At 36.0% G+C, this 14,258-nt stretch overlaps 1 protein-coding gene across 3 annotated transcripts in view; it reads right to left on the bottom strand.

Annotated features, from left to right (window-relative positions):
* Window positions 1-9,716, bottom strand: part of lin28b (lin-28 homolog B (C. elegans)) — a 30,915-nt gene extending 21,199 nt beyond the window's left edge. Inside the window, exons 1-4 of one of the 3 annotated variants that reach the window (XM_051137798.1) lie at window positions 9,555-9,716; window positions 8,351-8,481; window positions 7,912-7,957; window positions 2,714-2,883 (exon numbers count right to left, since the gene is read on the bottom strand). In XM_051137798.1, coding sequence (XP_050993755.1) covers window positions 2,714-2,883; window positions 7,912-7,933 — 192 coding nt within the window. In that variant the 5' untranslated portion in view covers window positions 7,934-7,957; window positions 8,351-8,481; window positions 9,555-9,716. Of the gene's footprint in view, window positions 1-2,713; window positions 2,884-3,483; window positions 4,316-7,911; window positions 7,958-8,350; window positions 8,482-8,698; window positions 8,819-9,554 lie in introns of those variants that run through there. The other 2 variants (XM_051137799.1, XM_051137800.1) reach the window with 2 other exon arrangements.
* Window positions 9,717-14,258: the final 4,542 nt, after the last annotated feature.

Raw genomic sequence — 14,258 nt, 5'->3', positions numbered from 1 at the left:
CATTCAGACACAAAGAACCCAAATAACCTCCACATAGCAGCGAAATGCATATCTTTATCAGAGACGTTATGGATTACAGCTGCTTCTGCCATTAGTCTGTCCAACACACACAAACCAGCCTCAACATCATGACCTGCGCATACATGATGCTAAAATTAGCTTGAGGGTTCAAAACATACAAATGATTAAACAAAATATGCCAGCTAACTTGTGATAGACTAATTTATCAGGTGATATTAAAGCATTTTGAGATTATTAGCTAATAATTTGCTTACTTGGATGAGTTAAAATTGGTATTTTGCTAATGCAACTCCGTCGTGAAGAGATAATGCACCAACGTAAATGTACAATTAAAAGACATTAGTGCAAACTCAAATTATATAGGTTTAAGAGCCACAATGTGTTTGCTAGTTTGCGTACAGGATAGGCTGTAAACAAAAATAAACCAAATGACAAACACGGCTCTAATCAATACGCTTTCCCATTCTTGAGCTTTCCTTGTTTTTCCAAACGCATTTGGTAATTGTTTTGGCAATTGTTTACCTCATGCTTATCAAAGGAACCGTTTTATCAGTAGTACAAGACATTCTTACAATAACTACTCATATGTATATGAGGTAGGAAATGTTCTATTGCTTAACCTATGTACACAGATTTCACATCAAGATTAAACATAAAAATAGTATGGCTTAACCTGTGCCTTACAGAATAACTAGTGCATTTATTGTGCATTTCAACAGATAAGTCAGCTGAATGTGCAACAGCAGATGTGGAGATTTTGTTTGATTTCAACCAGCTCTTTTCTAACCATTTGCCTTATTTTTTATATATACAGTCAAACTAAAATTTATTCAGACACCTTAAGCATTTCTCACATTATCACGGTTTATTCGCTGTAGTTTAGAAAATGGTAATAAAATATGACAAGAACTCAGAGCTAAACTGTGTCAGAACAAATTCATCTTGATAATGTCAGATAACTTTAATAGAACTAAAAACTGACAATATTTGCACAACTATTAATACTTTGTTTACCGATTACCAAACAATGGATAATTTTGTTCAGTCTGTGGTGTAAAAAGGTTGTATTAGCAATTAAAGAAAAAAACACGTAAGCAAAACATGGTCAGGTCAAAGTGTCAAACTATTTTTGGTCCCAAAGAGATTTTACAATTTTTATAATATGTCACAGTTTATTTTGCTATCCTCACTTACATAAATTAACTATAGTGTCCTGCACCCTAGTAAAAAATATTACAAATTATATCTGGTGTCTGAATAATTTCTGAAATAATTTCAAATGGCTTGACCGTATATTGCAATAGCTATAAATACATCATTAAACTCAGTGACATTCTGACTGTATCTCTGACTGCTGTTTGTCTTTTTTGAGAACTGCATTTCCCAGAATGCACTCAGGTTTAGGGGCTACTGGCACAAGAGGTTCATGTTTAAGCTCATGCACTAAAGAAAAAAAAAATCATGTCCACACAAGCTTGAAATTTAAATTAATACTGAATGAAATTCACCTCAACAAAGAAATCACATCTTGCACATAACAATGTGGCTGTTTTAAATCATTTAAAATTATTCCATACATATTTAGAATGTATCTTTTTCTTTACTGTGCTAATTCACAAATTGATACTATAATGCAACAAAATTCTATTTGTGTCTAACATATCCACTGAAACACTAATCACAAAAAGAATGCATAAAGCAAAATGGTTCAGCAATTGTACTTTGCAATAAACAATTATTAAAACATTACTGAAGTCAAGAAAAGAATGCACAACTGTTATTTTATTAACTCAAGATGGTTTTAAATTCTTTGAAAATACTAGAAAGATAGATAGATAGATAGATAGATAGACACGTGTTTCCTGTGCACACTAACTGAATTTCAGATTTAAAAGATTATGCAGATGTGTTTTGTAACAATGGAAATGTCCCAGGAATCGTTATAACATCTCATTAACATCCAGCTGTAAACACAACACTGCTTGACAATAATATCAACAGATTACAAGAACACAATGTAACAGAAATCAGCAAAGCTGACAGAAAACAGTGCAGCGAGCAGAAGAAACCTCTGCTTTTGTTCTTCAAATGTGCGTATGCTATTTTAAGGTGCCGTGAAAAGCTTGGAAAATGATGAAAGGAGATAATTTCCGGTTTAGTACATGTGTCTGTATTGATTTAGCTCTGAACGTCCACGAGAAGACGAAATATTGGGAAGGGGGGGCTGAACTACACCCATGTAAACACGAGAGCACATGATGTTCAGTACAACAGTTTACGCCGAAATGGCCTGCCATTCTTCAAAAGTCTTGCTTGTGAACGGGCTCTGATCATCGTGTGCTCCTTGTGACACATTTTCCGACATGTTGGCAGGTTTATCCGTGAGCATGAGGCGAATAAACGCGAATGCCATGGGCTACTCTCTGTTTTCCCTACCTAATGAAGTCTTTTAAGGCTGCATCATAAATACCTCAGTGTTTACTACTAATACGGCACTGGTCTGATGATATCAATGGAGAGTGAAGATGTGTTTCTGGCGTTCTTAAAGTGACAGGGGATGAAAACACAAGCGCATGTTTACTTCTGCTTTCCTCAAGCACATCTGCTGATGTCAATGAGATGCGACAGATAACGTGAAAGAGAGTCGGGAAAACGGCTGAAACCCAAGCACATGCAGTATTTTTGGACTTACTTGGTGAACGAACACGTCTAGTGGAGGGTCCACTGGCTTCCCCTCGCTGCTGGTCATCGATATAAATCCAAACCCCATGCGGACATTAAACCACTTGCAGTAACCCGAGCCAGCCAGAATCTGCGGCGGAGTCCTGGCGGGGTCCGACCCGCCACCTCTGCGCGGCCCTCCTGTGCGGTCAAGGGAGAAAAGCCCATGATGTTGTGTTGATGTAGCCTGTATACTTTGTTCTCGGTGTACACAATGACCGTGGGTCTACATGGGCAGCGATTCTGAGGGAAATCCCCCAACTACTACTCAACAACGTGCGTTCATTTCACCACTACCGACGCCCCCTTTTCTTTATAATCAATCAGTGTGTTGGGGTTTTCAGTGACAGACTCTTAAACTTTTACATTTGGTTCCCCTAACCTTGCATGTTTTGTTACATCCTTGTCTACAACCACCTTCTGGAAAACTGGAGAAACTCAATGAAAAGTAGCGCTACACTTTAGACAGGATGGCGCAGTGCATTACTATTGCTCAACGCGCCTAGTTAGTAGCTATACTATGTATACTATGTCGTAGTACATCTACCGTGTGTGAACCGCCTGGCGTGGGGCAGGTGTGCACACGTTACCCGCCCCCCCGTATTCGCTCCCACCCCCCCACTACCGCTGGCTCAAACCGCTCTTCATCATGCATGCATACAAACAACGTAAACAAAGCGCGGTGGACGGAGTTCCTTTCTGAAGGTGAAAAGAGATGTTTAAAAAAAAAAGCATCGTAACCTTCGGCCATGTTTCCCCGCGGACCCTCCGTTCCAAAGTTCCAGCGAAATCGTTTCCTCCGTGAAATGGGGTGATGCGCTTCACCGTCGATCCGACATCCCGATTTCCAGCGGGCACAAATTTAGCGCGCATGGTACGGCGTGCGTCTCCTTTTTGGATATTTTGTCATGTCTCTTTTAACATCTCCTATCCCCTCTCTCTTTCCCTCCCTCGCACATTCGCTCTCTCTCTCCCGCTCTCCGTTTCTCATTCGCTCGCTCGCAGCGCTGCACACGTGACTCCTCCGTGAGCCCGGGAGAGGGAGCGGACTCGGAACCGGGCTGGACTTCAAGCTCTACTGCTGCGTCACGTAAAAGCATCTCCATTTGCACAGGTTCGGGTTTTTAACGCGTGTTATGACGTCTAAAATCTGTTTTGGGCGCATTCTGCAAGTCATTCGAGGGACCGTAAAAAGTCCAGCATTTTAGGTTTTTTCATTTATATGTAACAATTTTAATGATGCGTTATGTAACCAAATTCCAACCGCTGGTAACCACAGTCATTATACTTTATAGTCTTATGAAAGTAAACACTTGTATAACACTTCATTTTTTAATGTCCTCGGTTGTAGCGAAACGCAACAACAAAAGTTTTTCAGAATTTATCTCTGTAGTGTACTGTTCTGTTGAACTCTAGCTTACTTTTTTTTTAAGTTATACCTTATGTCATTACCGGAAAAGACGGAAACGTTTCTTCTGCACGCAGAAATTCACTAAAAATGTTTACTGATGTCGTTCTGCTTTTGTTTAAACGTTTCCAAAACATTATAGTTTGGGAGAAATGAGATCATCACTAATTATCGTTTGTTGAAGCACACTGCAGTTTGCATTTGTCGTTTGCTGCAGTACAAAGGTCAATGAGACTGAATCAGAATAAGAAGAGCTTTATTGATCAAGTCCTCACACACATGGATTTTTTTTCTGAGTTACATGAGCTTTGCGCACTTACAAATATATACACGAGCATACCTACGTATAGACAGAACAAACATAAAGGCATAAAATAAACGTATGTACGTGTATTGCAATAGTTTTAACATATTTAGCCTCCAAACTACATGATATTTTGATCCATGAAAAGAGAGCATGGATCCAAAACAACTAGCAGATTTTTTTTTCAAGTATATAAAGTAATAATACATGATAAACACCCAAAATGTATGAACCCAAAATGTAACTCATATAATGGAATGTTCTAAATATGAAAATATGGAACGGATTAAATGGAATCTCACTGTGTTCTTTTGAATTGTATTTGAGAGTTTAAAAAAAAACTAGTGAAATGTGCATTAAACCAACAAGTTGACATGCAAAAAATTAATGCAAACTGATGACTGAAATAATTGCCTCCTGTTATAAAAACGTCATGTTTTCGTTTATACAAGAAATTCGTTCAGTGAACGTTTCTGACAACCTCACGACCAAACCTGATGCCTTGGCAGAGGATGTTTTTCTCTGTCTTTGAGTCAGAGGAAAAACACGTTTGAGGAGTGAATCAACAACTACCCCCACCGCTTCAACGCTCCGCCCATTTTCACCCACCCCCCACCCACCCACCCATCCATGCCGACCACCCTCCGGAATTCACCCCTGCCCCCAATCCCCCCACCCCCCTGCACCAGATCTGCTGTCGGAGATGCTGTGTGTGTGTTTGCTGGTGTGTGGAAGAGATGGATGGTGGTCGTGCCATTACGGCGCAGGTCACGGATCTGGTCACCGGTGTCAGATGTTATGGGGTTTCTCATTTCCTGCAAGAGGGTTTCCCATCCACCATTCATAAAACGGCCCCGCGAGTGCCGGGAAACACGTCCCACGAGGTCACGGACACACCCTAAATGTCCCCGTTTGATCCCGTTAAAGTTCGCAAGCATCGGATAAGTTGCAGGACAGGCAGATAAATAAAGATGTTACTCGGTGGTTTATGTCGAATGGAAAGGCTAAACGGCTGTAAATGACTTTAAAAAGTCATTTAAAACACACTGAAGTAAGTATATTGATCTGAGGTAAAAATACGCTTTTAATTGTAGAGTTTAGAAAAATAAAACAATAAAGAGCGAGTCGTAAAACATTAGCAGGTTATTCAAATTTCTCATTTTTATTTCCAATGGATATTGGATATAACATATAACAAATAACTGGTTTTGACTTGTTGAGATTAATCCTAGACTGAATAACAACACTCTAAAAACTTTCCTAAAATCCACACAGACATATCGATTATAAAACAACCATAAACGCGTTAGTTTAATTTTAAGATACCAATAAATCCATGACACAATACCTATGTAATTCAAATTACAGCCTATATGTAAAATTATGCATGAAGGAGATCAAACAGTAATACACACTAAAGCAAAGCATTGCTTAACATTGAAGTTAAATCGTTTTAATCCTGAATTGTTTATTAGCAAGAGTTAACCTTTTTTTTTGATTAGCAAGAACTAAACGTTTTAAAGTTTAACGTTTGAAAGATCTGTTTGAAGAAACAAACCAAACATTTTCTCTCTGTAAGAGCAAAGTTTAAACACTGATTCCTCAAATCCAAACTCATAATCAAACACCAGAGGAATTTTCCACATGTGAAATTATCTTTTAAATCAGGACTATGCAAATAGATGCTATTGAAATGCAAAATGGTTCACCAATTGACATTTTCATTCATGAGCTCAATATTTAAAAGTGCATTTCACATACAAGAACTTTGAACCGAAGCAACACCCTAGAGAGTGGAAACACTCTCTTGGACGTTGAGAATGGCTATTTATTTAGACTTTACCTCCAAATGAAATAGAAAATATTCGTTTAATCTTGAATTAAACTAATTCAACTGAAATCATTTAGTCAACATTGCTAGAAGGCAAGATCCCAGTTTAACTCATCAATAAAGTGAGTTTACAGAAGAAGGTTTACAGAGATGTTTCGTGCTCACAAAACCAACAGATTGGAGGGTCTGTTTGAATGTATTGAGCAGTTCGGATCCGCCATACCTTCACCTCACCCACCCCCACCCAGCCGAACCCCTGAGGAAACGCATAGTTGTCAATAGAGTTCACAGAGTTATTCAGATCTTCTCCTTTCTTTTGGTTTAATGCTGCATTCGTTCAATTACTCCATCGTTCCGAAATTATCTACCGAAGCCAACACAAACCCGATCGGATTTTTAAAAACCGATTCAAAACTAATCAGAGGTAAATATCGAGTGTGAGGGGCGGATATTTTTAAATGCTTCATTTTCAGTTGTACATGTGAACGCTGCTGCTGCATCAATTGTTCTTTCAAAGACCATTACATTTGTGGTTTCATTATAAGGTAAGAACTTGTTCTATTCAAAACACACAGGATATACGAATTATAATTAGTCTTCAAACAGTTTTGACCCAGTCACATATATATTTTTTAAAATCAGTTTTGTGTGTACTCATGATAAACTGAAGTATTTAAACAAAGAATATATGACAAAAACAACATTCCGATGCAGCTCAAACATAGTTTAAAAACATTAGCATTTATAATGATTTTGACGCATTTTGTGACACTCCAAAAGATTTGAGACAAGGAGATGATCAGTTGTGCCTTTTGCCAGTCTTTACATTTTAGATGCTGTTTATATTTTTCGTTTTTATTAAATCGCAAAAACGTTTTAGAAACCGTATAAGATTTCAGGTTTATTGTTTGCCTAATTTCTGTTTAAAAACGCCAACAGATAGTTTATGCTCATCATACAATTTTCTCGACAACAAAAAAAGTTTAAATGGTCTCCTCGATAAAATAAATACAATAAAATAACCAATTGAACAAAACTTAAAGCTTGTATTTATTCATTTATGTGTAGCCTATTTATTATGATTTCATCTTAGTTACTCGTCACAAAAATCTAAATGCATTTGCTGCATGTGTTAGCCTATCTCTACTTCAAAATAGCTAACACTCGACATAACAGTAAGTACATTGAAAACATTTAATATCCATTATAAGCATTTTAACAGCTCGCTTCATAATTCCCTGTAAAATAGTAAAACATAACATAGGTTATTTACGTTGGCGGCTGATTCAGCCTGAACGCTCCTTCATTACGTCACAATTTAATCATGACGTCGAACGGAAGTATGAAAGGAGCATTCAGGATTCTTTTCCTCTGCGTCTGTCTTTCAGTCGCCCACTGTAAAAAGGACCCGACGACGTCTTTTCCCCTGTTTAATTAGTGTAATCATATTACACGATGATGTTCTATGGTTTGACAACATGGTTTCATAAAGGTTCAGCACTGCTGATTCAAACAGGTACCACTGTTGATCTGCTACTGGTCATGCGCTCACCGAAAGGATATTGATGTTAGCTATTACATTCGTATTTATTTCTAGGATGCATACTTAATAAATATCTCACTCACCTGAAATGGAGTGCACGGCCATGCTGTAAGTGCTCCGCGTCTGACCCTGTGAAGGAGTCAAAAATAGTGCGATGGTTATTTCTGACTAACATCCGACTTCTGTTAAACTTCTTTTGTCGGTTTTAGGCTAATGCACCGACCAAGGCTCGTTTGTTTTAGTTTTGTTTGAGCTGCTGGTGGCGCGTTCATTTGTGCAGAATGGAGGAATTTTCCAGCATGAATATTTCATAGCGCCTGTGAAATGTAAGAGGAGTTTAAATCGCTCCTTTTAAAAAACGCGAATATTCAATGCTGAACGGGAGCACAGGTATGCGCTTTGATTTAAGACACACTGAGGAAAAAATAATAATTAAGCTATTATGTTTAAATATAGGCCAATTATTATTTACGCGGGTGTTTTATTGTGATGCCTGTAAGTAAAAGAAAGATTAAAATATACCTGTACTATGTGATATGAAGAGATCTTGAAGTTTCAAAGCCAGACTGATGTGGATAATAAAACGAAACTTTTTAGAAAACTCCTGACAATCTTTGTAAAGTTCATCCGCGTTAAAATAGCCCGTCAAATACCTGTTGAAGAAAGAAACAACAACAGTCTAGTCATTCCCGCTCTTTTGATAAGGCGTTCAAAACTTTCCAACTTTTCTGTAAACGTTTACGTTGAAACTCTAGGTCAGCAGAAAATTCCATGTTGCTTGTAAACAAATTAAATTATGATATTAAGACTGTTTTATAAACATAGTTAAATGGTTAGATTTGTTTAAACTTGTCAAGTCAAATAACCGACCTGTATTCTTATTCAAATAAAACGTTACCCGCCAACCACCATTAACGTTTTCTTAACGCGTTTTCAGTGATTATACAATACTGTCTGTAAGATGATTCCAACACTCATGATTGAATGACGGGCTCTGATTGGCAGCCATTTTGTGTGACCATGCCTTAAATTCAAGACAAAATCCACACAAGAAATCTAATAAATTAACTAAAGCTCACTGGATTTTTATATATTAAAACATAATAAAATCTAAATCACTATCTGGCGTGTCTACGTCTCGTGAGGCCAAATAAAAAGACATCAAATTTGATGTTAATATGGTTCAGTCAGGTTCAGGGTTGCAGCAGGGAGAATTTACGTCCATGAGCGCCCTCTGGCTGTCAATCAGCGTAACGGCGTCAGTGTGGGAAACGGTTCTGCAGCAATTTTGGGAGCGGATGAGCTTCAGCTACAGGTGATGCTGACGTATAATTGATGTTTTCAAAAGCAGAATTAGGGCCTGTATTATTTTGGGTACTGGAATGTACGTAAACGAAATGGTCAAGTGGGCAGTTCAAAATAAAAGTTTGTTTAAATGTGACGTTGACATTGGTAGAAATGACTAAAACCTTGGCAGTGTAGTGAAAAACTTGTTTTTATTTATTTTACATTTATTTTTTTCTGAAATTGGCCATTAGGCCTTCCGCGGGGTTCTCTGCTGGCTTGATGCGATCACTTAGTGTTTCAATGACACCCTGCTATAAATCCAATATTTTAATAATAAGAATTAAAATGTTGTGAATTTGAATGTAAAGACATGATGATCGGTCACCTATTGATTTTACAGTCTTGCAGTTTCATCATATGCCGACATGCGCAATCTTACCTTTCATCCGCCATTACCGGGGCGTGAGGAACACGGGTGTGTAAGGGTTTATTCCGCAGCTGTGTTGATGTCTGCAGGCCGAATTGTGCAGCGGCGGCGAGTGACGGAGGAGTTTTCCCGGTGCCGTTAAGCATCTCAGCTCGCCGCATCCTCCATAGAGAGCGGACGAGTGTCGCTAGTTGCCATGCGCAGATTCCACATGAAACTTTACGGTTGTTTCAAACACAAAACAGTGCTTTTTGCTAGATTTAGTAGAGTAGCGTTCTAGGTCTGCATAATCTATTTTATGTGTTTAGTAGTTGTGTTCACTCACATATTTACCACAGATGTTTGCGATTTGTAACTTTTTATGTAATGCGTTTCAAGAAAAATAAAACTCAGAGCTGTTTCTTTTGAGTTCACGGTAGCTAATCAATAAGTATATTAGCAGCAGGCATTATTGAGGGGAAATGTGGGAGGAAAATATATTGCTCCATCTCCTGGTTATAATGAGGTAGTGCAGCAATTTGATGTGTATGTCAGAGTCGTTTAAAGTTGATAAATAGAAAAATCCTGCAAGGTTTGCGTCAAACCAATGTTTACATAATTGACATACGATTTATTCGTTTTTATGAAAATATGTTTTCAAAAGCTAACAAATATGACTGCTGTATATAGTTTAAAGTATCTAAAATATATTTAAATATATATAAAATGTATTTAAAATATATACATACTGTAAAAACCCATTGAACGGCAAAGATCTGAACTCGAGGCTACAGAAAAGCTTTTTTTTTTCTTTTTGATAACAATTAGTGTTCAGGCTATTTTTTTCCTTTTTAATTTGAAGCCAATATTTTGTTTTGTTTTGGGGTTTTTTTTTACATTTTACATAGCTGCTTTAAAAAGGTGAGTATTTATAGTCCGTATGTTTATAAAGAATAGGTAGGTCTACATGTTTTATAGCGCTAAATTCTTGAATCTCAATACAAATTTTTTATCGTTAATGTAATAAAGCTATTGATTGTTTAAATATATTATGTATATATTATTATATTAGGCAAAGGTTCTCAGAGACCCTCATAGTTTCATTATAAATAGCTTTTTTGGGATACTACTTTTACAGATTTAAGGCGGATACCGAGGCTATTAGTTATCACAACTAAACAATAAGGTTTTAAGAAATATAATATTACCTTTGTGAATTCTGTCCTCCAGACTAAAATTCCAGTACAATCATATTTTTCATATTTATGCTGGGTGAACAAGTGAAAACAATAAAACTACCCTCACATGCTTTGAGAGTCAACTACTCAATGAAGTTGGATTTTAACTGAAATGCTGAACTACTTTCAGGACAAGTGTATTTTTCATAAATGTCAGGTTGGGGAAGATGGTCACATTGAGATCGGTCAGGCTGTCACGTGTTTCTCATGTAGTATTTTTATACAATGTAAAGATTACAGTATCCGTTGGTCAACACAATTTTTTAGAATTTTTGTATGTTACATTTTTTAATTGTCTTACTGTTTGAATTTTGCTGCAAAGGTTCCAAATTTTGAATTTTGCTGCAAAGGTTCCAAATATGACGTAGTGAGGCATTTGTTACAATAGGTCAGCTTGTTAAACGAAATGTTCTCTCTTATCTGTGACGGCATTTTTGCCAATGCTTTAATTGTTTTGTAATTAAATAATTTTCAATAATTTAAAAAGTGCTGGATTAAATATTAATTTGTACTAATATTGTATGGCTTTTATATGTGTCCTCATTTGTTAAATATTTTGTAATGTAGCTTAATCTGTTAAAGTCACAAACCGTTTTGCAAGATAATTAGATTTTTATTTCAGGCAATAAAGGGAACTGATTTCATCAAATGTTTATTCTTTCCCTGTCTCTCCTTTCAAAGCTTTTATGAAAATATTTTATGATGGCTGACTTTACTCAGTATTATCTGAATATTTCACCTGTCATAAACCCATTCCTGTTCATCAGTAATCAATGGAAATTCATTTTGAAGCAGAAGGCTGCTGTCAGCTCTATTCACTTACATCTGAATATAAACTAAATTTCAAATCCGCAGCAGCTCCCATCTTCAAAATCAGGACAAACATGACCATTTTCTTTTCTGTGCTGCCATCGTGTGGTCTGTGATCAAAATCTACAAACGACAATTATCGAAAACTAATAATAAACACACGGTTAATTAATATTCCGCATGGAAATTTGCCGTTCATATTTTCTTTGTTTATAATACCTAACAATACATAACATATAAACGTGACTTTATCTGTCACTGTGAGATTAATTAACGTTTTAGATGAGTTAATAAATCATTTAGGCTAATTTCAAACTCTATTTACACATTCTATGCGCACCGCAACACACTGAGCGACCGGAACCGGAAATTGTGCTACAGAAATAAGTGTAAATAAATACAGTATACACACTGTAAAATAAATACCCTATAATGAACAGTTTATCTGTTACAAGTTCTGTTTGATTTAAAACAAAATGTCAATAGTCCACGCAACTTTTAAAAAACTTTTATAAATTGTCCAAACTGCAATGGTTTTAATTTTATAAATAAAACTGACGAATGGAATATCCTATTCCTAGAAAATAAAATATTGTAGAGCTGGGAATAACTTTTTTAAAAAGGAAACTTTCATTATCTTTCAACTTAAATAATATCATGCAGTACTATGCTTTTTATTACCCACCTTTTTCTTCAACGTGGCAGTAAGCCTATGGGCGAGACTTCCGGTTTGAGAAGAATAAAAACTTAAAACTTCACTGTTTTACTACAAATCATTTACACATAATTAAGATAATACATTAAAACAAATGTGCAATATCAAGCAGCAAAACAAGCTGTTTTGTACAGCTAAAAATAGCTGGAGGAGGATGAGACCGGAAGCCACTTCCATAAAATTTACAAATGACCGCGCCCGGTCTTACGGGAAGAAAAAGGTGGAGAGTAAATAGTTTATTTGTTAAAAGTCATGTTTGATTTGCTTTTATCATATGCCCTAATTATTTTAAAGATATTAACTGTTATTTACAAAATTTAAAAGGTTTGTCATATTTTATCTCAAGATAATTTTAAGTAAAAGTGGTTGATTTATCAGTTAAGAGCGAATTATTAGCAAAACAGTTCTAGTAGGACCCATTTTACACGTTTTTAATTTGCAATGCTAGTCAAATTCAGATATGTGTATAAACGAACTATACGGCTTGTTTTTACCCTAAAACACTGCTAAAATATTAGAAGCACTTGGTGATTAGCGATATAAATTCTAAACGACATTACAAACAGCAGACTTAAGAAACCTTTTAGAAAACACAAATTTCCGTTCTGATGTGTAGTTTTGGCATCAACCACCAGGAGGAGACAGAAATGCACTTCACAGATTCAAGCTAAATTAATCGTAATATCCTCATGACAGAATTTTGTATGTAATCTGGCTTAATTTTCAGAAATGATTTGATTAAAGCTTCAACAGCAATACACCTTCGAGCAATTTTCCTCTTTATCATATTATCACAATTGCACCACTGGAATTAAACATTACCAGACTGTAAGGAATAAAAAGGCCTACTTTAAGAACCAACTGAATCAAAATGTTTTGAAATACATTTTAACTTCTCAAAACATACTGATCATTGGTCACTGAGGTTTTTGAGTGGTTTCTGCAGATTATATAAAGAAACATTTAACACTTTTTAAGACAGAGAATGTAACGAATAAACTAAATTAAACAAGACGTCAGTAGGGTCTCTAAATGTCTTGTATTAGCAATGCTTCAAAGTTTGAAGACACCACTTTCAACAGATCTTCCAGAACAGTAGTCTTACTTATTTTACACACACGAAGCTTAAGGCTTGAATAGCTCTGCTCTGCTCAGAGCTCTTAGCTCTGTTACTGTACCCTCTGATCACACTGCAAAAAAAAGAGATGCTCTTCATCTATATTTTTGTCTCATTTCTGGTGCAAATGTCTCTCGGTATCCACCGAGAAGTAAAATACATTAAATAAGAAGTCAGTCTGCCAAAGGACTCAGAAAAAAAACAACTTAATTCAAAAGTAAAGCAAAATTTCATTCCATTCAATGTGACCCTGGACCAGAAAACCAGTCATAAGGGTCAATTTTTGAGATCTGAGAGTGCAAAAAAAAAAAAAATAATAATAATATTATTGAGAAAATCACCTTTAACATTGTCTAAATGAAGTTCTTAGCAATGCATATTACTAATAAACAAATAAGTTTTGAAATATTTATGGTAGGAAATTTACAAAATATCTTCATGGAACAAGATCTTTTCTTAATATCCTAATGATTTTTGGTAATTTTCACCCATACAATGTATTTTTGGCTATTGCTACAAATACACCTGTGCTACTTATGACTGGTTTTGTAGTCTGGGGTCCCAAATAAATGTTCTTGTTTTAAGTATAGACTCACTTAATTGTGTTCCATTACTCAGAAAACCAGACTTTATGTCTTTATTTTTGCATCTCAAGTATATATATTGATTTCAACCTGAAAAAAAAAAAAAGAAAATTTCTTGCAATGCATCCAACATTTAATGCTATGAATTTCTGCTCTTATTTATGACCTTTTAAGACCTTGTGGAAGAGTCAATTAAGACTTTTTAAAACCAACAGAAACCCTGAAACACACACATCACATAGCAAACTCTCCACGCTTGAATAAACAGGACCA

This window comes from Labeo rohita, chromosome 20, assembly GCF_022985175.1.
Source record: "Labeo rohita strain BAU-BD-2019 chromosome 20, IGBB_LRoh.1.0, whole genome shotgun sequence".
Classification (NCBI taxonomy): Eukaryota; Metazoa; Chordata; class Actinopteri; order Cypriniformes; family Cyprinidae; genus Labeo; species Labeo rohita.
The sequence above is the reverse complement of the archived record's forward strand: the minus strand, read 5'-3'. Positions and strand labels throughout refer to the sequence as shown.